Source organism: Erinaceus europaeus, chromosome 1 (genome assembly GCF_950295315.1).
Source record: "Erinaceus europaeus chromosome 1, mEriEur2.1, whole genome shotgun sequence".
In the NCBI taxonomy this organism is placed as follows: domain Eukaryota; kingdom Metazoa; phylum Chordata; class Mammalia; order Eulipotyphla; family Erinaceidae; genus Erinaceus; species Erinaceus europaeus.
In genome coordinates this window covers 157,775,537-157,800,400 of record NC_080162.1, presented here as the reverse complement: position 1 = coordinate 157,800,400, position 24,864 = coordinate 157,775,537, and the positions used below count along the sequence as shown (strand labels likewise).

Here is a 24,864-nt window from a genome sequence, read left to right as displayed (position 1 = left end):
AAGTAAATTAATTAAAGGGTTCACAGTGGTGGAAGTTAACAGTTGTTTCAATCCCTGAGTTGGAGCTCAGTGGTTTAAAAGCCTCTTTTTTTTTTTCCTTCCCTGTAGGCTATGGGAGCCTGAGGGCTTTTAAACTATCAATAGGCTTCTTAGCTTATTCACTGACTCCTGACCAAGAGATAAAGCAGGGTGTGGCAGAGATAACCCAGTGGTTATGCAAAGAGACTTTCACAGCCCCTCAGCTATGCCACCGAGGTATAGGTCTTCTCCTGAGTTTCCTGGTTAGATCTCTGTCCCCTGGTGTCCCTCCTTGTCACTGCTCCAGATTCTGAGCTAGTAGCAATGGAGACTCAGAGTTGCACTTGGTGAGTCTCTGGGGAGTCCTCTCCTCCCTTAAGCTGTCCCCTTGTTGGTGGAGCAGACTGGAGGTGGTGTCTCCACTGATAAACTGCTGAACTGTTAGCAGTCACTTAATCTCTCCTTAGGCTCCTCTCTCCTCTCTGTCACCAGCCACGCATGTTTGTACTCACGGGTGATTTCCTGGGTTCCTGTGGTCATTCTAGTCCTGTCTTGTTTAGGTCCTGGGTGGTCTCCTTTGGTATTCCTAGTTGATCTGGGAGAGGAGAGGAGAGGAGAGGAGAGAAAGCGATCTGCTGCTCGTAGCTCCGCCTCCGGAAGTCGAATCCCCTTTCTTTTTATTTTTTTAAATATTTATTTTCCCTTTTGTTGTCCTTTTTATTGTGGTTATAGTTATTGTTGTTATTGGTGTCGTCCTTCCTTTCTCCCTCCCTCCCTTCATCTCTCTCTTTTTAAATATTTATTTATTCGCTTTTGTTGCCCTTGCTTTATTGTTGTAGTTATTGATGTCGTCATTGTTGGATAGGACAGAGAGAAATGGAGAGAGGAGGGGAAGACAGAGGGGGAGAGAAAGACAGACACCTGCAGACCTGCTTCACCGCCTGTGAAGTGACTCCCCTGCAGGTGGGGAGCTGGGGCCTCCAACTAGGATCCTTATGCCGGTCCTTGTGCTCTTTCTCCCCTCCCTCCCTTCTTTCTCCTTTTCTTTCACCAGAGCATTGCTCAGCTCTGGCTTATGGTGCTACAGGTTATTGAACCTGGGACTTTGAAGCCTCCCACATGAGAGTCTCTGCATAACCATTATGCTATCTATCCCCTGTAGGCATTTTCTGTGTTTCTCCCTTGAGGTCAGCTTCTGACCATGGAGTTATATTTCATTTGTCTGGAAGGATGCCTCAGGCATGAGTCTCTTTGCATAACCACTATACTATCTACCCCCGCCTCTCCTACAAGCATTTCTTTTTTCTTTTTTTTTAAGAATTTATTTATTTATGAAAAAGATAAGAGAAAGAACCAGCCATCACTCTGGTACATGTGCTGCTGGGGATGGAACCCAGGACCGCATCCTTGAGAATCTAGTGCCTTAGCCACTGCGCCACCTCCCGGACCACTACTGTAAGCATTTCTTAAGTGTTCATTATTGCATTCGGGTTTTCATTGTATTTTAAATTTAAGGTCGCATTCAGGCCCGCCCCTCCCCTGTGCACCTGGTTCACTGCAGCTTGGCGCCTGGAACAGGGAGGACAGCCTCTGTGAGGTCCCGCCCCCTCCAGCGTGCCCACCCGCCCATTGGGGGGATCAGCGGGGCTCGCGGATGGGGGCGGTTCCTCGCGAGGCTCCGCCCCTCCCCTTGCGTCAGCGCCGGCGTGGGGGGGCGAGTGGGGCGGGGCTCTGAGTCTGTTCCCGGGGGTGCAGTCTCCTGGCCTCTGGAGGAGGTGATCTGTCAGGAGATGTCGGGCGGTGGCGGCTTTCGCGGCCAGAAGGTACATACAGTGGACCCGGAGCCGCGCTTCCCGCTCCGTCCGCGCCCAGGGTGCACATGGCTGGCCCGAGGCGGCCAGGGGCGCGCGGCGGGCGCCCTGTCTGGGCTGAGGTGGGCGGGGCCTACGGGGCGCCTGCGCCGAGATGGGCTCGGTCTCGCAGGACACGCGCCCCTTGGAGGCGCGGGGACTAGGCTTCTTCTCTGGGGAGGGACAGGCGCCAGCGCGGGACGACAGTGGGCGGGGCTTCCAGGGGTGTGGCACCTGTGCCCTCTCAGTCACTCCCGCACTCGCGTCCTCTCCTGCCATCCCCGGGGCCACCCGTCTCCTTCCTGCAAGTCCAATGTCCTCTTAATGTCTGCTGCCGCCGGGACGTGGGTCCCCGCAGAGGCGCAGGGTCTGGTCGCGGAGTGCGGGGTAGTGAGCCGCGCTGGCATGATGTGGAAGGACTTGCATGTCCTTTCATCCGCCCTGGCGTGTGTGCTTTCTATCATCATCATCATTATTGTTAACTATTATAGTAATGAAGTTTCTTTTGGCTTTATTTTTTAAATCATAATTTTAAAATTTGTGGTGAACAGTGACTCGCAAGATTGTAAAATTGCAGGCCATATAAAATTCCATATGGTACCCACCACTAAAGTTATGTGTCCCCCCAATTATTATTATTTTATTAGTTTTCTTAACTTTTTAAAAGTAATTTTTATTATTATTGGATAGAGACAGACAGAAATTGAGAGGGGAGGGGGATATAGAGAGGGAAACAGAGAGACATCTGTAGCCCTGCTTAACTATGCATAAAGCCTTCCCCCTTCATGGGGAAGCTGGGGACTCGAACCCGGATCCTCACCCCGGTCCTTGTGCTTTGCGCCACGTGGGCTTAACCCGCTGAGCTACTGCCGGACTCTGTTGTAGCTATTATTGATGTTGTTGATATCATTGTTGGATAGGACAGAGAGAAATGGAGAGAGGAGGGGAAGACAGGGAGAGAGAGACATCTGCAGACCTGCTTCACTGCCTGTGAAGCGACCCCCCTGCAGGTGGGGAGCCGGGGGCTCAAACTGGGATTCTTATGTCCGTCCTTGCGCTTTGCGCCAGGTGCGCTTAACCCGCTGGGCTACCACCCGACTCCCTCATTTGCTTATTTGTTTTTACCAGAGCACTGCTCAGCTCTGGCTTATGGCATTGCTGGGGATTGAACCTGGAACCACAGAGACTCTGGAATGAGTTTTTTGCATAATCATTATGCTGTCTTCCCAGGCCCCAGCTTCTCTAATCTTTGGGATGTTCCTCCCCAAAGCTTATTTTATTTTGGGTGCTTCCTTTTTTTTTTTTTAATTTCTTTATTGAGGGGTTAATGTTTTACAGTTGACTATAAATACAGTAGTTTGTACATGTATAACATTTCTCAGTTTTCTTTTTTTAAATATATATTTATTCCCTCTTGTTGTTTTATTGTTGTAGTTATTATTGTTGGCTAGGACAGAGAGAAATGGAGAGAGGAGGGGAAGACAGAGAGGGGGAGAGAAAGATAGCATCTGCAGACCTGCTTCATTGTTTGTGAAGCGACTCCCCTGCAGGTGGAGAGCCAGGGGCTCTAACCTGGATCCTTACGTTGGTCCTTGCATTTTGTGCCACCTGCACTTAACCACTGCACTACTGCCTGACTCCCCATTTCTCAGTTTTTTTTTTAAATTTTTTATTTAAGAAAGGATTAATGAACAAAAACATAAGGTAGGAGGGGTACAACTCCACACAATTCCCACCACCCAATCCCCATAACCCACCCCCTCCCATGATAGCTTTCCCATTCTCTAGCCCTCTGGGAGCATGGACCCAGGGTCATTGAGGGTTGCAGAAGGTAGAAGGTCTGGCTTCTGTAATTGCTTCCCCGCTGAACATGGGTGTTGACTGGTCGGTCCATACTCCCAGTCTGCCTCTCTCTTTCTAAGGTGTGTCTCTGGGGAAGCTGAGCTCCAGGACACATTGGTGGGGTCTTCAATCCAGGGAAGCCTGGCCAGCATCCTGGTGGCATCTGGAACCTGGTGATTGAAAAGAGAGTTAACATATGAAGCCAAACAATTTGTTGAGCAATCATGGATCCAAAGCTTGGAATAGTGGAAAGGAAGTGTTAGGGGGGTACTCACTGCAAACTCTAGTGTACTTCTGCTTTCAGGTATATTTTTGCACTAGTTTATGGATACGTGTGCACATAAGCTCTCTCTCACAGAAACTGGTGTATATCTAGGTTATGGGACTTTGTTAGAAAGTGAACTACCTGAGATGAAATTAGAGTGTACTATAAAAGGAAAGGTCTCACCCGAGTAATGAAGCTGAAGGGTTGTCATTCTACACGTGAAGTCTCTGGATACAGTCTGAGGTGAAGCATGTTGAGGTGGCAATCGTTGCGTTGGTTAGGTTGTGATCGGCGGATGCAATATTATTTGGTTTGGATTGGGAGATGCATACGGGAAAGTGGGCCCTATCCAAGGATTCCAGGACTGGGGGAAGAAGGGGCTCTATAGTGGAGATGTGAGGTTCCTGCTGTCTTAGGGTTCAAAAAGACAATCGATAGTTAATATTATCATCACATTATTTGTTAATTGGGTTAACTTTGAAAAGTCCCTTTGTTATGGTTTGCTGTACAGTACCCAGTATCTTGTATATAGCTGTGCTATTGGAAGCTTCTAATCTACTTGGTCTAGGCTTTTGAGAGAGTCCGCATATCAAATACATAGCCTATATATTAAAAAGATTCAGTTTGTCTTTTGAGAAACTTTGAGACATACAATTGATTTTCCCCCTCTCATATTAATTAACTACTGATTTATATGTCTACATTTTGCTAGGAGTGTACATAAACACCATTCCCACCACCAAAGGACTGTGACCCATCCCTCCCACCCACTCCCACCCCCCACTGGCCCAGGAAGCTGCATGTCTACCCCTCACCACTGGGTTTGTACTTTGGTGCCCTACTTACAATTTGATCAGGTCCTACTTTTAGTTTCCCTTTCAGATCTTCTTAGTCAGCTTCTGTTGATGAGTGGGATCATCCCATACTCATCTTTATCTTTCTGACTTAGTTCACTTAACATAATTCCTTCTAGCTCTGTCCAAGATGGGTCAGAGAAGGTGGGTTCATTGTTTTTGATAGCTGCATAGTATTCCATTGTGTATATATACCACAGCTTTCTCAGCCACTCATCTGTTGTTGGTCACCTGGGTTGCTTCCAGGTTTTAGCTATTATGAATTGTGCTGCTATGAACATAGGAGTATACACCTCTTTTTGGTTGGGTGTTTTGGAGTCCTTGGGGTATAACCCCAGGAGAGGAATTACTGGATCATATGGAAGGTCCATGTCTAGCCTTCTGAGAGTTTTCCAGACTGCTCTCCACAGAGGCTGTACCAATTTACATTCCCACCAGCAATGTAAAAGGGTTCCTCTGTCCCCACATCCTCTCCAGCATTTGTTGCTGCTGTCCTTTTTGATGTATGCCATTCTTACAGGAGTGAGGTGGTATCTTAGTGTTGTCTTAATTTGCATTTCTCTGACAATCAGTGACCTAGAGCAGTTTTTCATATGTTTGTTAGCCTTTTGGATCTCCTCTGAGGTGAATGTTTTGTTCATTTCCTCTGCCCATTTTTGGATGGGGTCATTTGCTTTTTTGGTGCTAAGTTTGCTGAGCTCTTTATATATTTTGGTGATTAGTTTCTTGTCTGATGTCTGGCATGTGAAGATCTTCTCCCATTCTGTGAGGGGTCTCTCTGTTTGTTTAATAGTTTCTTTGGATGTGCAGAAGCTTTTCAATTTGATGTAGTCCCATTGGTTTGTTTCTGCTTTAGTCTTCCTTGCAATTGGGTTTGATTCATCAAAGATGTCCTTGAGGTGTATGTGGGAAAGTGTTTTACCAATGTTTTCCTCTAAGTATTTGATTGTTTCTGGTCTGACATCTAGGTCTTTGATCCATTTGGAGTTGATTTTTGTTTCTGGTGAGATAAAGTGGTTCAATTTCATTCTTCTGCATGTTTCAACCCAGTTTTCCCAGCACCATTTATTGAAGAGAGCCTCCTTTTTCCATTTAATCCTTTGGGCCCCCTTATCAAAGATTAGATGCCCATAGGTGTTGGGATTTACTTCTGGGCTTTCAATTCTGTTCCACTGGTCTGTGTGCCTATTTTTGTTCCTGTACCATGCTGTTTTGATGATGATGGCTTTATAATATAGTTTAAGGTCTGGGAGTGTGATGCCTCCATTTCTGTTTCTTTTCCTTAAGATGGTTTTGGTGTTTTCTAGGTGTTTTCAGGTTCCAGATAAATGATTGTAGTGTTTGTTCTATTCTCTTAAAGAAGCTTGGTGGAACTTTGATGGGTATTGCATTAAATTTGTATATGGCTCTGGGGAGAATATTCATTTTGATGATATTTATTCTTCCAATCCATTAGCATGGGATATCTTTCCATTTCTTGGTATCAGTTTCTATTTCCTTGAGTAGCGACTCATAGTTTTCAGCATACAAGTCTTTCACTTCTTTGGTCAACTTTATTCCTAGGTATTTGATTGATTTTGCTGAAACAGTAAAGCGGAGTGATTTCTGGATGTCTTCTTCAGATTTGGTGTTTGCCTAAAGAAATGCCACTGATTTTTGTACATTGATTTTGTAGCCTGTTACCTTGCTATATTGCCTAATAACTTCCAGTAATTTTCTACTGGATTCTTTAGGTCTTTCTATGTATACTATCATATCATCTGCAAATAGTGAGAGCTTGACTTCTTCCCTTCCAATCTGTATTCCTTTGATTTCTTTCTCTTGCCTGATTGCTATGGCAAGAACTTCCAATACTATGTTGAAGAGTAACGGTGACAGTGGACAGCCCTGTCTAGTCCCCGATCTGAGGGGGAATGCTTTCAGCTTCTGTCCATTGAGTATGATGTTGGCTGTAGGTTTGCTATATATAGACTTCACTATCTTGAGGAATTTCCCATCTATTCCCATTTTTTGTAGAGTTTTGAGCATGAATGGGTGTTGGATTTTGTCAAAGGCTTTCTCTGCATCTATTGAGATAATCATGTGGTTTTTGGCTTTGCTTTTATTGATGTGGTGAATGACATTGATTGACTTACGGATGTTGAACCAGCCTTGCATTCCTGGGATGAATCCCACTTGGTCATGATGAACAATCTTTTTGATGTGTTGCTGTATCCGGTTGGCCAAGATCTTGTTTAATATTTTGGCATCTATGTTCATCAGAGATATTGGTCTGTAGTTTTCCTTTTTTGTTCTGTCCCTATCAGCTTTTGGTATCAGGGTGATGTTGGCTTCATAAAAGGTGGAAGGGAGTATTCCTGTTTCTTTAATCTTATGGAATAGCTTAAGAAGTATGGGTGTTAACTGTTTCCTGAAAGTTTTGTAGAATTCGTTTGTGAAGCCATCTGGTCCAGGACTTTTGTTGTTGGGGAGATTCTTAATAACGGTTTCAATTTCTTTATCTGTGATTGGTGCATTTAGATTTTGTAGTTCTTCTTGGTTCAGTTTTGGAAGTGCATAGGTTTCTAGGAATTGTTCCATTTCTTCCAGATTCTCTAGCTTGGTGGCATATAGTTCTTTATACAAGTTTCGCAGGATTCTCTGGATTTCTGTGGTGTCAGTTGTGATATCTCCTGCATCGTTTACAATTCTATTAATTTGAGTCTTCTCTCTTTTTTGTTTGGTCAGTCTGGCTAGGGGTTTGTCAATTTTGTTTAATCTTTCAAAGAACCAACATTTGGCTTCATTGATCTTTTGTATGGTTCTTTTATTTTCGATGTTGTTTATTTCTGCTCTAACTTTAGTGATTTCTGTCCTTCTGGTTGCTTTAGGGTTCCTTTGTTCCTCTTCCTCTAAGTCCTTGAGGTGTGCAGTAAGGTCATTCATTTGGGCTTCTTCTTGGTGTTTAATATGTGATTGTATGGCTATAAGTTTCCCTCTCAGTACTGCTTTCGCTGTGTCCCAAATATTTTGATAGGTTGTGTCTTCATTTTCATTAGTTTCCAGGAACTAGTTATTATTGTTATCAATGTCATCATTGTTAAATAGGACAGAGAGAAATAGAGAGAGGAGGGGAAGACAGAGAGGGGAAGAGAAAGATAGACACATGCAGACCTGCTTCACCGCCTGTGAAGTGACCCCCCCTGCAGTTGGGGAACCAGGGGCTCGAACCAGGATCCTTACGCCGGTCCTTATGCTTGGCGCCATGTGTACTTAACCCACCGAGCTACCGCCAACCCCCAATATTTGACTTATTTAATACAAGAGATACAAAGAAATTTACAAAGAACATTGCTCAGCTCTGGCTTATGATGGTGCTAGGGATTGAATCTGAGACCTCAGAGTCTCATGCATGAAAGATATTTTTCCCCCAGGGTTATTGCTGGGGCTTGGTGGCTCATTGCTGGCACTATGAATCCACTACTCCCTCTGGCATTTTTTTCTTCTTTTTTCTATTTTATTTGATAGGGCAAAGAGAAATTGAGAGGGGAGTGGGAGATACATAGAGAGAAAGACATCTGCAGACCTGCTTAACTGCTTTTGAAGGGTCCCATCCTGCAGCTGGGGAGTGGGCACTTGAACTTTGAGTTCTCTGGCATGGTAGCAGGTATGCTCAACTGGATTTTCCACCACCCAACCCCAGGCATGAAAGTGTATTTGTTTATATTGTCACTGGTGTCAGGATTATGAATTCACTGCTCTCAGTGGCCATCCCCCCTTTCTTTCCATCTCTCTCTCTCTTTCTTACTTTATCTGAAAGGACAGAGATACATTGAGGGGTGGGAGAAATAAAAGAGGGAAAGAGAAAGATAGACAACTGCAGAGCTCCGTTATCGCTTGTGAAACTATTCCCCTGCAGGTGGGGAGCAGGGTGTGAACTGGATCCTTGAGCATGATAATGTGTACGTTCAGCCTGCATCACCACCACCTATCCCCCTATGCAGGAAAATCTTTGGCATAACCATTTTGCTCTCTCTCCAGCCCTATTTTATTTTATTTTTTTATTTTTTATTTTTTTTATTTAAATTTTTAATTTAAGAAAGGATTAGTGAACAAAAGCATAAGGTAGGAGGGGTACAACTCCACACAATTCCCACCACCCAATCCCCATAACCCACCCTCTCCCATGATAGCCTTCCCATTCTCTAGCCCTCTGGGAGCATGGACCCAGGGTCGTTGAGGGTTGCAGAAGGTAGAGGGTCTGGCTTCTGTAATTGCTTCCCCGCTGAACATGGGCGTTGACTGGTCGGTCCATACTCCCAGTCTGCCTCTCTCTTTCCCTAGTAAGGTGTGTCTCTGGGGAAGCTGAGCTCCAGGACACATTGGTGGGGTCTTCAATCCAGGGAAGCCTAGCCAGCATCCTGGTGGCATCTGGAACCTGGTGATTGAAAAGAGAGTTAACATACAAAGCCAAACAATTTGTTGAGCAAACATGGATCCCAAGATTGGAATAGTGGAGAGGAAGTGTTGGGGAGGTACTCACTGCAAACTCTAGTGTAATCCTGCTTTCAGGTATATATTTTGCAGTAGTTTATGGATACGTGTGCGCATACGCTCTCTCTCACAGAAACTGGTGTATGTCTAGGTTATGGGACTTTGTTAGAAAGTGAACTACCTGAGATGAAATTAGAGTGTACTATAAAAGGAAAGGTCTCACCCGAGTAATGAAGCTGAAGGGTTGTCATTCCACACGTGAAGTCTCTGGATACACTCTGAGGTGAAGCATGTTGAGATGGCAATCGTTGCTTTGGTTAGGTTGTGATCGGCGGATGCAATATTATTTGGTATGGATTGGGAGAAGCATACGGGAAAGTGAGCCCTATCCATGGGTGCCAGGACTGGGGGAAGTAGGGGCTCTATAGTGAAGATGTGAGGTTCCTGCTGTCTTAGGGTTCAAAAAGACAATCAATAGTTAATATTATCATCACATTATTTGTTAATTGGGTTAACTTTGAAAAGTCCCTTTGTTATGGTTTGCTGTACAGTACCCAGTATCTTGTATATAGCTGTGCTATTGGAAGCCTCCAATCTACTTGGTCTAGGCTTTTGAGAGAGTCCGCATATCAAATACGTAGCCTATCTATTAAAAAGATTCAGTTTGTCTCCTGAGAACCTTTGAGACATACAATTGATTTCCCCCTCTCATATTAATTAACTACTGATTTATATGTCTACATTTTGCTAGGAGTGTACATAAACACCATTCCCATCACCAAAGGACTGTGACCCATCCCTCCCGCCCATTCCCACCCCCCACTGGCCCAGAAAGCTACATGTCTACCCCTCACCACTGGGTTTTTTCTTTGGTGCCCTACTTACAATTTGATCAGGTCCTGCTTTTAGTTTCCCTTTCAGATCTTCTAAGTCAGCTTCTGTTGATGAGTGGGATCATCCCATACTCATCTTTAACTTTCTGACTCAGTTCACTTAACATAATTCCTTCTAGCTCTGTCCAAGATGGGTCAGAGAAGGTGGGTTCATTGTTCTTGATAGCTGCATAGTATTCCATTGTGTATATATACCACAGCTTTCTCAGCCATTCATCTGTTGTTGGGCACCTGGGTTGCTTCCAGGTTTTAGCTATTATGAATTGTGCTGCTATGAACATAGGAGTACACACCTCTTTTTGGTTGGGTGTTATGGAGTCCTTGGGGTATAACCCCAGGAGAGGAATTATTGGGTCATATGGAAGGTCCATGTCTAGCCTTCTGAGGGTTTTCCAGACTGCTCTCCACAGAGGCTGTACCAATTTACATTCCCACCAGCAATGTAAAAGGGTTCCTCTGTCCCCACATCCTCTCCAGCATTTGTTGCTGCTTCCAGCCCTATTTTAGGTGCTTCTTAAATAAAGATAAGGACATGATAGATACTAAATACAATGTATATTACCACTTTGCACTGAAACCACACAAGGCTACATTTCAAATGAGAAATGTTTTCTTTTTCAGGAGAGGGCAACATTTTACTTCTTTGTAGCAGAAAGGAGGGAGTCAATAGGGAAAGTAAGAATGTTTTAATATTCTGTAGTGATTAGATTTTGTTACAGAAATATAATAGGGCTTTTTATTGCTTTAGAGTGTAGGCAAGAAAGAGCTCAGGGGTTGGGAAGCTGACTGATTTTTACAATGGTTTGTTTTGATCTATGGTGCCATGTGAGGGCTTGAGCTTTGATAACAAGTGGGAAGATAGCAGTAAGTGTGGGTATAGGACTTGTTCTTGTGTGTGATTCAGGTATGAACACACATTTGTGTGTGATTGTAGGTAATTGTGTGTGAGTCTAAAGGGATAGGGAATCAGTGTATATTCACTAACACTGACCAGTGAGATAATAAGAAAGCATGGAGGACCAGAGAAATAGCTCACTTGGATGGTGTGCTGCTTTTCCATGTGCATGACCTGCTGGGCTAGTGACACGAGAGAGATGACCCAGGAACTGAGCTGGTGGTGGCGAGGCATTTCAAAATCTTTATTTATTCCCGTGCCCAAGCTCTTAAAGGCCAGAAAACGGAAGTGGCAAGTCAGAAACGTTAGTGGCTTGACAATACTATACATGGTTAGGAAAGGGGTGGAGAAAGGTAAAACGGGCTGGGAAAGGTAGGAACTTCCTTAGCAACTGTTGTGAGGGGTTTAACTGGTAGAATTAATAATACTCTGCAGGCAGGGAGGGTCTTGAGCATAGAAAAAGAATATATCAAATGAGCAGAATGGGTGGGGAAACAGGGAGGAGACCTTAAGTCATTTGTTAGACAAAGCAGAACATTGATATGTAGATAATAAGCGAGCTGGCAGGCCATTGCATCAGGGAATGCAGGGTGAAGCAGGGGAGCTGGCTTAATGTTTTAAGGAATGCCGAGCCCCTGGAGGCAGAAAAATGCAGCATCTCTGGAGACAGGGCGTAAGCTAACAGGGAGGCAGAAAACTGAGGTCCGTTCTTCTCCCGAGCTCAACTTCAGAGAGAGAGAGTTTGACAGGAGATTCGTTTCCTCAGTTCCCTATTTTTCAATGGGAAAAAACTCACCATGTTCAACCTGGTTCTCACAGTATTCCCAGTACATGACCCAGGTTCAAGCCTAGCCCCCACCATATTGAAGGAAGCTTCAGTACTATGCTCTCTTCCATTCCCCCTCTTTCTTTCTCACTCTCTCTTTCCCTCTCCCTCGCTCTCATTCTATGTCTCTATCCAAAACCAAAACAAAATGAAACAAAGCACAACTCCCCCCCCCCAACAAATCAACAACAACAAACCCAACAACAAGAAAACATGGAGGAGTGGTATTCTCATTGGACTGTTTTTATGGTAGCCATGTGGATTGGTGACTGACAAAGTGAGTTGGCAAGAGGTTTGGTAAATCATTGCTTGGTAGGCAGTGCTATAGATGCTCAATATAGCATGCAGAATGGCAGCAGAGACATTAGGAAAAGGACAATAAGGGAAATAGCAGTGTAGATTTGTTACTTCAAAGTCCTGATAGTTTTGATACTCAGAGCCCAGTCAGATTCTTTATATATCCTCTACTATTATAGGTTTCTCCAGTGTTTTTTCTCTTAGTTCTTGGTCAGAGAACAGGAAGAAAACTTAGTTTTTTTAAAAGTTGTTCAGAGGTGTGACCTTGGAGGTGGTGCAGTGGATAAAGTGTTAGACTCTCAAGTGTGAGGTATTGAGTTCAATCTTTCCCTCTCCCTCCATTCTGCACCCACTCAAGTAAATATTGGGTTGTAGGATGTCAAACTTTTTTTCTTTTCTTTTTCTCTTTTCTCTTTTTTTTTTTTTAAAGATTTTATTTATAAGCAAGATAGGAGGAGAGAGAGAGAGAGAGAGAGAGAGAGAGAAAGAACCAGACATCACTCTGGTGCATGTGCTGCTGGGGATTGAACTCAAGACCTCAAGCTTGAGAGTCTATGCTTTATCCACTGCGCCACCTCCTGGACCACACAACTTGATTTTCTAACTTGATTTTCTTCTACGTAAAAATGCATCATTACTTTTCTGACAACCCAGTAAGTAAACAAACAAACATTAAAAGAATGAAGTTCTTGTTGAATGTAAAACATTAATTCCCCAATAAAGAAATTAAAAAAAAAAAGAATGAAGTTCTTTAGCTATGATGAGAGATTCTCTCATAGTTATCTTGATAAGAGTTCCACAGTCCAGTCATAGCCATTACTAATTCCATAGGATGGTTAATTGGTGATACTACTTCTCAGAATTAGACAGCTAAGGCATCTCAGTTTTTTTTTTGGGGGGGTAGATAGCATAATGATTATGCAAACAGACTCTCATGCCTGAGGCTCTGTCAAGTCCCAGATTCAGTCCCCCACACCACCATAAGCCAGAGCTGAGCAGTGCTCTGGTTAAAAAAAAAAAAAAATAATAATAATAGAGATTGTCTTACCCTTAAAATTGATTGGAAAGGTAACACTTACTGTACAATTTCTGTAAAGTAATTCACACACAACACACACACACCCCTCCCAGTGGAAATAAAACATTCTAAATCAAAATAGTTTGTACTTACAAAGAAGAAAAAATTTTACATGCAAGTATCTTTTTTTTTTTATTTTTATTTTTTGCTTCCAGTGTTATTGCTGGGGCTTGGTGCCTGGCCTGCTCTATGAAGCCACTGCTTCTGGTAGCCTTTTTTTTTTTCCTCCCATTTTATTGTATAGGGCAGAGAGAAGTTGAGAGGGGGAGGGGGAGATAGAGAGGGAGAAAGCTAGATACCTGCAGACCAGTTTCACCACTTGTGAATAGATCCCCTGCAGGTAGGGAGTTGGGGGCTCGAACTGGGGTCCTTGCGTGTGTCCTTGTGCTTTGTACTATGTGCACTTGACCTAGTGCGCCATCACCTGGCTTCCACATAAAAGTATAGTTCTGTCATAAATCAGTCACTTTTTTTAAAGCATAGTTCTGTCATAAGTCACTTTTAATTTTTTTCACTTTTAATTTTTATTATGTTTTCTTTTTTAAAATTTATTATTTATTTATTTATTCCCTTTTGTTGCCCTTGTTGTTTTATTGTTATAGTTATTATTGTTGTCATTGTTGTTGGATAGGACAGAAAGAAATGGAGAGAGGAGGGGGAAGACAGAGAGAGGGAGAGAAAGACACCTGCAGACCTGCTTCACTGCTTGTGAAGCAACTCCCCTGCAGGTGGGGAGCCGGGGCTTGAACCGGGATCCTTGATGCCAGTCCTTGCGCTTTGCGCCACCTGCGCTTAACCCGCTGCGCTACAGCCCAACTCCCTTATTATGTTTTCTTTACCAAAGCACTTTTCAGCTCTAGCTTATGATAGTAAGGGGATTGTATCTTTGTTCTCTGGTGGCTGAGGCAGGAATGTCTGTTACACCACCACTGGTACTATGTCCCTAGCTGGCAATCGTTTAAAATTAGTTTTTAAAAAGATTTATTTATTTACGTGGTCCGGGAGGTGGTGCAGTGGCTAAGGAACTAGACTCTCAAGCATGAGGTCCTGAGTTCAATCCCCGGCAGCACGTGTACCAGAGCGATGTCTGGTTCTTTATCTCTCTCCTCCTATCTTTCTCATTAATAAATAAATAAATAAATAAATTCTTTAAAAAAAGATTTATTTATTTATTAATGAGAGAGAAGGAGAGAGCGAACCAGAGCATCACTCTGGCACATGCAGTGATGAGGATTGACCTCATGCTTTAGAGTCTAATACTTTATCATTGTGCCACCTACCTGCTGGGCTTGAGCAAGTCACTGTTTAAAACTGAAGTGCTTGTAGGATCACATATAGTTGTAGGAAACGATACAAAGATAGTATATATCCTTTACTCAAGTTGTTTCAGTGGTAACAGTTTACAAAAAAAAAAAGCAATATCATCATTAAGATATCGACACAAATCAGTCCAACTGTGTTAACATGTTTCAGTTTTATATGCCTGTACAGATTTATGTGCTTTCTCTCTCACTCTCACTCACCCTCTCCCTCTCACCAGAGCACTGTTCAGCTCTGGCTTTTGGTGGCGCTGTTGATTGAACTTGGGACCTCAGAGCCTCAGGCACTAGTCTTTTTTACATAACCATTATGTTGTCTCTGAGGCTTTGTAAAGTTTTTTCATGTGGAAAAATGTCGAGGTTTGTGTTCTCCATCACAGTCAAGACACTGACTGGTTCCATCAGCAAAGGGCTCCTTTTTAAGCAAACCTTTTTCAGTACCCCACCCCCCTACCCCCATGCCCTGGCAGTCACTAAAATGCTCAGCTTTAACATATTGTTGTCATTTAAAAATATTTTAGCATTGGAATTCTAGAGTTTAGGCTTGTTTTTCTTTCCTGTCTCTCCCCAATGTAATATTTTGGAGATTTATCCAAGCTGTTTATATTTGTGTTTTGTTCTTTTGATTGCTGAGTAATACGCCATGGAAGGTGTGTATACTAATTTGGCCTAATGTTTTGTCGGTTGAAGGACATCTGGGCAGTTTCTAGTTTTGGGCTGTTATCACCAAAGTTGTTGTGGGCACTTGTGTTCAGGGTTTTGTGTGAGCATAGGTTTTCATTTCCCTAAGACAAATATCCAAAAGTATAATTGCTAGGTTATATAGTAAATGGATAGTTGGCTTTATTATAAACTAACGTAGTTTTCAGGGTGGCTGAAAAAGTACAGCTGCAGTGTCTGAGTGACTCACTTTCACCAGTTATAAATTTACACTTTTAAAGTTTCATTTAGGGTTGGGTAGAGTCCATAATGGTTATGCAAATGACTGAGACTCTGAGCTTTCAGGTTCAATCCTCAGCACCATCAGAAGCCAGAGCTGAACAATGTGCTCTGGTTAAAATAAATCAATAAATGAATAAATAAATAAAATTTATTTTAAGTTAAGGCTGGGCAGTGGTATACCCAGTAGAGCGCACCTGTTTCCATGTGCACAGACTCTGGGTCCCCACTTGCAGGGTAACTTTACTAACATTGAAGCAGTGCTGCAGGTATCTCTTTTCCTGTCTCTGTCTACCTCTCTCTTCTTTTTCTCCTTTCAATTTCTGTCTTTAAAAAAAATAGGCTGCCAGGAGCTGGACTCATCATACATGCACTGAGCCTCAGTGATAACCCTCGTGGGGAAAAAAGGGAAATAAAGGTTTTATTAGACTTGAGCAAATGTTCTCATTACAGAATGTTTTTCATCACCCTTAAAACACAGAGTGCATTCTGGGAGGTGGTGCAGTGGATAAGACATTGGACTCTCAAAGGTGAGGTTCCAAGATAGATTTCCAGCAACTTATGTGCTTGAGTTAGCCATGGTCTGGTTTAATCTTTTTTTTTTTTTTTTAAATTTTATTTATTTATTTATTCCCTTTTGTTGCCCTTGTTGTTTTGTTGTTGTAGTTATTGTTGTTGTTGATGTTGTTGGATAGGACAGAGAGATATGGAGAGAGGAGAGGAAGACAGAGAGAGGGAGAGAAAGATAAGACACCTGCAGACCTGCTTCTCTGCTTGTGAAGCGACCCCCCTGCAGGTGGGGAGGCGGGGGGGGGGGGGGTCAAACAAGGGATCCTTATGCCAGTCCTTGCGCTTTGCGCCACGTGCACTTAACCCACTGCACTACTGCCCGACTCCCTTTTTTTTTTTTTAAAGAAATCCTATTAGCAGGTCCTCCCTACCCTCTCCTTCCCTGTCCCTTGGCAACCTTCCCTGTCCCTTGGCAACCACATAACTACTTTGTGATTAGGTTTGAATTAGTTTTCAGGAATAGTAAAAACATGTCAACATTTTTATTTGTTTTTAACCATTTAGTGACTATAGTTAGTTGTGTAGGTTTAGAACTGCAACACCCTCAGGCCCCATTCACAGTGATGACCCAGAAAGTATATTCATTAAGCTGCTCTTTCAGTTGATGGCAGTAAAGAGCTTTTCCTAACCAAGTAAGTGTTATATGTACATATATGTATATGTGTATATACACACACACATATATTAAATTATCTTTATTTATTTATTTGGGTAGAGATAGCCAGAAATCGAGAGGGGAGGAAATGATAGAGGGAGAAAGACAGAGAGACACCTGCAGCCCTGTTTCACCACTTGTGAAGCTTTCCCCCTGCAGGTGGGGACTGGGGGCTCGAACATAGGTCTTTGAGCACTGTAACATGTACGTTCAACTAGGTGCACCACCACCCGGCCCATAATATATATATATATATATATATATTTTTTTTTTTTTTTTTACCAGAGTTCTGGTCAGCTCTGGTTTATGGTAATGGTGGTGAGGATTGAACCTGGGACTTCTGACGAGATCGGGCTTGTTCAGGGTGGTATGGCTGTAGATAGAACTGGGACTTCAGAACTTATAACCTATTGTAATTTAAAAAAAAAGACTTCATGGGGGCAACTGCTAGTAGCAGGTTTAAGACAATCAAAATTTATTACATGGCAGTACAGTAGTACAGAACAGTTTATTTTAGGTACAGCAAGATAGGCAATTATTGTCAGAGGTAAGACTAGGCTGGCTTGTGAATCCACAAGTTGATTACCAGATTTCAGCTACACTTGTACAAGTCCCAGGAGGACTGGCCATTGTGGGCAGGAAAGCAGGGATCTGCAAGATAGGGAGCCTAGGAACAGAGAGCGAGCTCCTGACTTCTGCTGTATGTTAATTACATTCTCAGTGTTCAACCTCAGTCATATGCTAACCAAGTCCCAAAGTCCTATTCATGGCTGTGTCACAACAACTATTATGCTAACTTCCCTGCCTGAGAACTTTGTTTATTTTATTTTTTGCCACCAGGTTTATTACTGGAGCATAGTCCCTTCACAATGAATCTACAGTTCCTGGTATCCATTTTTTTACTCCTTTCTCTCTTTCTTTCTTTGCCTTTCTCTCTTTCTTTCTTTCTTCCTTTCTTTCTCTCTCTCTTTATTTCTTTCATAGGATAGAGAGAAATTGAGGTGGGGAGAGAGAGGAAGAGAGGCAGAGATACCTGCAGCCCTGCTTCACCACTTGTGAAGCTCCCCCCTCCCCTGTAAGTGGGGCCCAGGGGCTTGAACCTGATGAGTCCTTGTACATGGTTATATGTTCTCTAAATCAGGTATGCCATGGCCTGGGGCCTGTGTAACTTTCATAGATGGAGGCACAGCTACACATACTGAAGAGAGAAGGGTTATTTTCTCATTTGTATAAAGATGTGATCCTGCTGAGAACACAGTCCTTGAGTTTAGACTAGCCTGAGTCTGGATCCTGGCTCTGCCATTTTAGGTGTATAATATTGGATAATGTCTTCAACACTTAATTTCATGACAAAGCACGGACCGTTTGGACCGTCCTCCAAAGGTGAATTTTACTCTCACATGCCATGCCTGAGGCTCCAAAGTTGCAGCCTCAATCCCCAACACCACCATAAACCAGTGCTCTAAACAGAGCTCTGGTAAACAACAGCAAAAGCAGATGATTTGGGATTTATTTTAACTGAACATTTTAAATTATCGAAATGGTTATTGACTCTTTTCTAAAACTCATTAATTAATAGAAAAGATAATCTGAGATAGTGTAGACATAGACCTCCTTACACGGAGTAGTGATCTAGGTGGCCTCTGAACTTATTCAGGATATATAGTTGACCGTCTGTATCTGTGGCATCTGCATTCATGGGTTCTAACCATAGGTTTAGAAATCTGTACTCTGGGGAGTTGGGCAGTAGCGCAGCGGTTAAGCACAGGTGGTGCAAAGTGCAAGGACCAGCTGGAGGATCCGGCTCCCCACCTGCAGGGGAGTCACTCCACAAGCGGTGAAGCAGGTCTGTAGGTGTCTTTCTCTCCCCTCTCTGTCTTCCCCTCCTCTCTCCATTTCTCTCTGTTCTATCCAACAGCAATAACATCAATAACATCATCAATAATAACTACAATAATAAAAAAAGGACAACAAAAAGGAAAAAAATAAATATTTAAAAAAATCTTAAAAAAAGGGAGTTGGGCAGTAGCACAGTGGGTTAAGCGCAGGTGGTGTGAAGTTCAAGGACCTGTGTAAAGATCCTGGTTCGAGCCCCCCAGGTCCCCACCTTCAGGGGAGTTTCTTCACAAGTGGTGAGGCAGGTCTGCAGGTGTCTATCTTTCTCTCCCCATCTCTATCTTTGCCTCCTCTCTCCATTTCTCTCTGTCCCATCCAACAGCAATTGTGGGACTATGTGAAAGTTTGGTAGAGCTTGGGGAAGCTCCCCCCATCCTCGGATGGAGGTCTGGAAAGACACCTCTCTTGTTAGCCTCTTTCATTATAGAGATGAACCAAGAGGAAAACTCTCCCAGACTCAGCTTGCCTTGTTAGTCTCCCAGGCTTACAGAAATCCTATAGGCCCCTCATACTTAGTTCCCCCTGCTGTCAGCCAAATGGTTGCCTGCTTTAGGATTCACTCACTCAAAGTTTACACATTCCACTTCACCTTTTGATCACAAAGGAAGAACACATTTGTCACACACTGAAAAGCCCCCCAAATCTTATTTCCTGGTGTCCTTTGATGTCATTAATTTACATCAAGCCTTGTTCTTCCTTCTCTATCTCACAGGTTCAACCCCTATTCTTCTCTCAAATGCCTTTGGATAATTAAATGCCTGCATCAGGCGACTAATTGTTTTGACCTTTATGTATCACATCAACTCTTGTCATACCAACCCCCAACCATAGGGGGCAAGCTGACCTCTAAGAAACCTGTGAATTCTGACGTATTTGTTTTTTGTTTAACTTTCTACATTAACCCAAACCCACCTCCCAATAAATGAGTGTTTGTACCAGAATGCTCCCCGATGTCTCTTGTCTAGATCTTTGAACCCCTAAGAACCAAAGAGGGAGAATCAGTAAGCTTACCTCCTGGCTGGAGCCACCCCACGTGAGTCCCAGCATGACATCAATAACAATAACAATAACTACAACAACAAAAAATGAGGGCAACAAAAGGGAAAATAAATAAATGACAATAATAAAAAAGAAATCTGTACTCTGTAGTTAGGCCTACAATGGCTCCTACATGGAATATATATGGACTTTATTCTTCTGTTCCTTAAATACCACACCATAATAGTTATTTGCAATAAACATTCATAGTGTATTAGGCTTTACAAATAGTGTAGAGATAACTTAAAGTATATTGGAAAGTGTGTAGGCTATATGCAAAAGTTACACCATTTTATATAAAAGACTTGAGCATCAATGAACTTCGGCATCTGGGTTTTCTGGAAACAGTTCCCTGGGTCTTCTTTTTTCTTTGTTTCTTTTTTTTAATATTTATTTATTTATTTATTCCATTTTTGTTGCCCTTATTGTTTTAGTTATTATTGCTGTTTTGATGTCGTCGTTGTTGAATAGGACAGAGAGAAATGGAGAGAGGAGGGGAAGACAGGGGGAGAGAAGGACAGACACCTGCTGGCCAGCAACTCCCCTGCAGGTGGGGAGCCGGGGCCTCGAACCGGAATCTTTACACTGGTCTTTGTGCTTTGCGCCACAAGCGCTTAACCCACTGCGCTACCACCGGACTCCCTCTTTGTTTTTTTTTATTCCTGTGTTGCTAAGCAGTTCCACTCCTGTCACTTCTCACTTTGGAGCCCTGAGTGTCTGTAGCTTCCTTCAGCCCTTGGGTTTTTTTTTTCAGGGGGTTAACCCTTTCCAACTCACTTTTTTTTTCTTTTATCTTTTTCTTTTATTTGTTATTATATAAAAACAGAGAAATTGAGAGGGGAGGGGGAGATAAAGAGGGAGAGAGACAGAGAGACACCTATTACCCTGCTTTACCACTTGTGACGTTCCCCCTGCAGGTAGGGACCAGGGGCTTGAACCTGGGTCCATATGCATTGTAATGTGCGTGCTTAGCCAGGTGCGCCACCTCCTGGCCTGTCCCAACTCACTTCTTCTCAGGAACTTTTCCCCAATCACAGAGTTCCAGTTCAAGCACCCAGATTCTAGTTACATACTAGAATCTGAGTGCTCGAGTCCTTGTTCCCTTGCTTCTTCTTTCTAAACTCTGACACCATGCAGGACTTTGGAGGGTTGGTTACAAGCTCTCACTACTTGTTGAGTGTTGTCCATGCATCTTTCTTTTTTGCTCACTTGTAACACTTTAATGTGGGAATTCAGAGACATCACAAAACGATGCCTTCATCCTTGTCATTCATATGACCTCACATTGTGCTTTGCCAAATTAATGAGGCTGATTCTCTTTTTTTCTTTGAAAACTTTTTCTCCAGAGAAAAAGAAACTGGGATACAGATTGCCCATCCTTTCCTGGGGAGAGTCCTCTGCAGTCCAGTAGAGTGGGGCTCGGGACAGTGGGGACAGCTGCCCTCTCTGAAGCTTGGCTCCGGTGTGGAGAAGGATTTTTGGACACTTCTAGGACTCAGGTAAAAATAATTATAAAATGGTTTTCTTTAAATTGCCAGAGAATAAACCCTACATTCATGGCCACTGCAACTATATTCCTATAGAATTTCCTTTCTTTCAGGACCCTATAATTGGTTCTCCTTCCAGTTCTTTAAATTCCTTTAATGACTAACATGTTTGACCCCACGTTCAGCACACATAGAACCTTTATACTTATTTGTTTGTAAATGAAGATACATATTGAGAATTGTTCTCAGAAGATCAAATCTTTGAATATCCTACTTTTTTGCCAGAAGTAAATTCATGAAATGCTAATTATATATTGATAATCTTTTGCCGGTGACATTTTTAGTTAATGTTTGTCTATGTGGTATCTTTAAAATTCACTGTGGAGAAATACTATTGCAAACTGAAAAGACTATTTAGACAACTCTGTTTAGATTCTGGAAAAATATGCACACATAAATATGAGGAGTTTGTGCTTTGAGAATAGTTACTGGTAAATATAAATATAGAAGAACATGCAGAGGAGGATGAAAAAGGTGTAGAATATTTGCATACTATTGGTTTTTAGTCCTTGTCATTATATTGTTATTATTTTCTGCCTGCAGTTACCAACAACTGAAGAGAAGGCTGCTACAGAAAAACACCTTGAATTATGCCCTAGGTCCAACAAAGGTATTATTTTGTTGACTTATTTACAGAGAAGACACAAGGTTAGACAGGGGTAGCATAATGGTTATGTATAGAGACTCTCATGCCTGAGGCATGGAAGTCCCAGGTTCAGTCCCCTGTACCACCATAAGCCAGAGCTGAGCAGTACTCTGGTATTTCTCTCTGTGTCTCTCTCTCTGCATCTCTCTCAAAAATAAAATAAGTAAAATAATTGTATAAAAAAAGAGAAGACACAAGGTTAATATATGTTCCTTTGAGGTTTTTTTTATTTTTAATAATTTATTTATTTATTCCCTTTTGTTGCCCTTGTTTTATTGTTGTAGTTAGTATAGTTGTTGTTGATGTCGTTGTTGCTGGATAGGACAGAGAGAAATGGAGAGAGGAGGGGAAGACAGAGAGGGGGAGAGAAAGACCAACACCTGCAGACCTGCTTCACCGCTTGTGAAGCGACCCCCCTGTAGGTGGGGAGCCGGGGGGCTTGAACCGGGATCCTTACTTCGGTCCTTGCACTTTGCGTCATGTTCGCTTAATCTGCTGTGCTACTGCTTGACTCCCTATTGTTGTTGTTATTGATGTCGTTGTTGTTGGTTAGGACAGAAAGGAGGGGAAGACAGAGGGGAGGAGAGAAAGATAAGACATCTGCAGACCTGTTTCACCGCCTGTGAACCGACTACCCTGTTTTTATGTCTCCATAAATGCCAGAGCTGATAAGTGCTATAGTTAAAAATAAGTAAAATATAACAATAGTGATATTGTTATATCACTATAGTGATATCACTGTAGTGATATTGTCATATCACTGTAGTGATATTGTTATATCGGGGGCTAGAAGCGGGATTCTTAAGCCGGTCCTTATGCTTTGTGCCACATGCGCTTAACCCCTTGTGCTACTGCTCGATTCCCTCATTTTTGTTTTTTAAGAATTAATTTATTTATTAATGAGAAAGATAGGAGGAGAGAGAGAAAGAACCAGGCATAACTCTGGTACATGTGCTGCCAGGGATTGAACTCAGGACCTCAAGCTTTAGAGTCTAGTTCCTTAGCCACTGCACCACCTCCCAGACCATGTTTTTTTCATTCTTTAAAAATTAATTTAACATTTCTAGCGACTATATATTTACAGTTAGGAACAAAACAACCTAAAATATTATTTTTAGAAGCCTATCTCTTTGTCACCATCAACTTTATTCTACCTGCCTTCTATAAGTAATTATTAAAAAGAAATTTGTGTGTCCTTTCTGAGTTTACTATATTAACAGAACCCAGTAGGTTAGTTCAGGTCCCTATTCCAAAGTTTTAAAGTATTAATAGTATTAATATTAAGTATAAATGTTAATAGTATTAAGTATTAATGTTTCAGGGAATAAAATTAGACCCTGTGACATAAGGACTAGTGTACTAGAAAGTCTTTCTTGGTGACTTATTATTTTTTACCAGCACTACTCAGCTTTGGCTTATGGTGATTCGGGGGATTTAACCTGGGACTTCAGTCTCAGGCCAGAGAGTCTTTTTGCATAACCATTATGCTATCTATCTCTACCCGTTGGTGAATTATTTTTTGCAAAGCTTTTATTTGTTAAGTTGTAGAAAACTACTAGTTTTTTTAAAAAAATTTTAATTTAGTTATTTTTTTATTTATTAGAGAAATTGAGAAGGGAGGGGGTGATAGGGAAAGAGAGACAAGTGCAGTCCTATTTACCACTCGTGAAGCTTTCTCCCTGCAGTTGGGGACTAGGGACTTGAACCCAGGTCCTTGAACACTGTAATGTGTGTGCTTAACCAGGCACACCACTGCCTGGCTCCTGAAAACTGTATTTGTACTTTAGCAAATGGGGTTGAGTCTGAGATGTTGGGACTTAGAACACTAAGAAATGATTGGAGGGGGTGGGGATAGATAGCATAATGGTTATGCAAAGAGACTCTCATGCCTGAAGCTCCCAAGTCCCAGGTTCAGTCTCCCACACCACTATAAACCAGAGCTGAGTAGTTCTCTGGTCAAAAAAAAAAAAAAAAATGGAGGAGGGATGACACAATTTAGTCCATAGTACCAGGTGCCAGTATAAAATGGCACAAAATATATTCTCAGAGATACTTGGTTAGGGTTAGGGTTAGGATTAGAGGTTAGCGTTAGAGAGAAGCACTGCTACCTATTTGCGTTTCTCTCCCTCCCTCCCTCTCTGCCACCAGGGTTATCATGGGGGCTTGGTGCCTGCACTATGATCCATTACTCCAAGTAGTCATTTTGTTCTTTGTTTTTCTTCTTTTCTTTCTCTCTTCTTTACCTTCATCTTCCCCTCCCTCCCTTCCTTCTTTCCTTCCTTCCTTCCATCCTTTTACTTGATAGGACAGAGAGAAGTTGAGAGGAGAGGGGGAGATAGGAGAAAATGAGAGACACTTGCAGCACTTCTTTATTGCTTATGAAGCCTCCTCCCTTATGGTGGGGGCTTGTTAGTTGGGAGAGAACCAACCAGACTATCACTCTGACTGTCATGATGCCCTGGATCAAACTTGGGACATCATGCTTGAGGGTTCAATGCTTTATCAACTGTGCCCCTTCCCAGGCTCCTTTATCATTTACTTTTGTCTTCACTTGTTCTCTGTTTTCCTTGTCATTTATAACTTGCCCCAAATAAATTTGCCTCTCTTTTTTTCTTTATAATTCAGCTTTAGTTCAAAGAATCTTAGCCAAAGTCTACATAGAACTTCAGACAGGAAGATTAAGACATCAGATGTTGCTTTTTTTTTTTTTTTACTATTTATTTATTGCATTTTGTTGCCCTTTTTTAAATTGTTGTAGTTATTATTGTTGTTATTGATGTCGTTGTTGTTGGGTAGGACAGAGAGAAATGGAGAGAGGAGGGGAAGACAGAGAGAGGGAGAGAAAGACAGACACCTGCTGACCTGCTTCACCACCTGTGAAGCAAACCCCTTGCAGGTGGGGAGCCGGAGGGGCTCGAACCGGGATCCTTACTTCGGTCCTTGTGCTTGGTGTCACCTGCGCT

General features: G+C 42.5%; 1 protein-coding gene across 1 annotated transcript in view; it reads left to right on the top strand.

Moving 5' to 3' along the window:
* The first annotated feature begins 1,373 nt into the window (after positions 1–1,373).
* The window catches only part of LOC132540494 (DNA repair-scaffolding protein-like), a 30,638-nt gene continuing 7,147 nt past the window's right edge, over positions 1,374–24,864 (top strand). Inside the window, exons 1-3 of the mRNA XM_060198659.1 lie at positions 1,374–1,841; positions 21,055–21,207; positions 21,799–21,865. Coding sequence (XP_060054642.1) covers positions 1,809–1,841; positions 21,055–21,207; positions 21,799–21,865 — 253 coding nt within the window. The 5' untranslated portion in view covers positions 1,374–1,808. The remainder of the gene's footprint in view (positions 1,842–21,054; positions 21,208–21,798; positions 21,866–24,864) is intronic.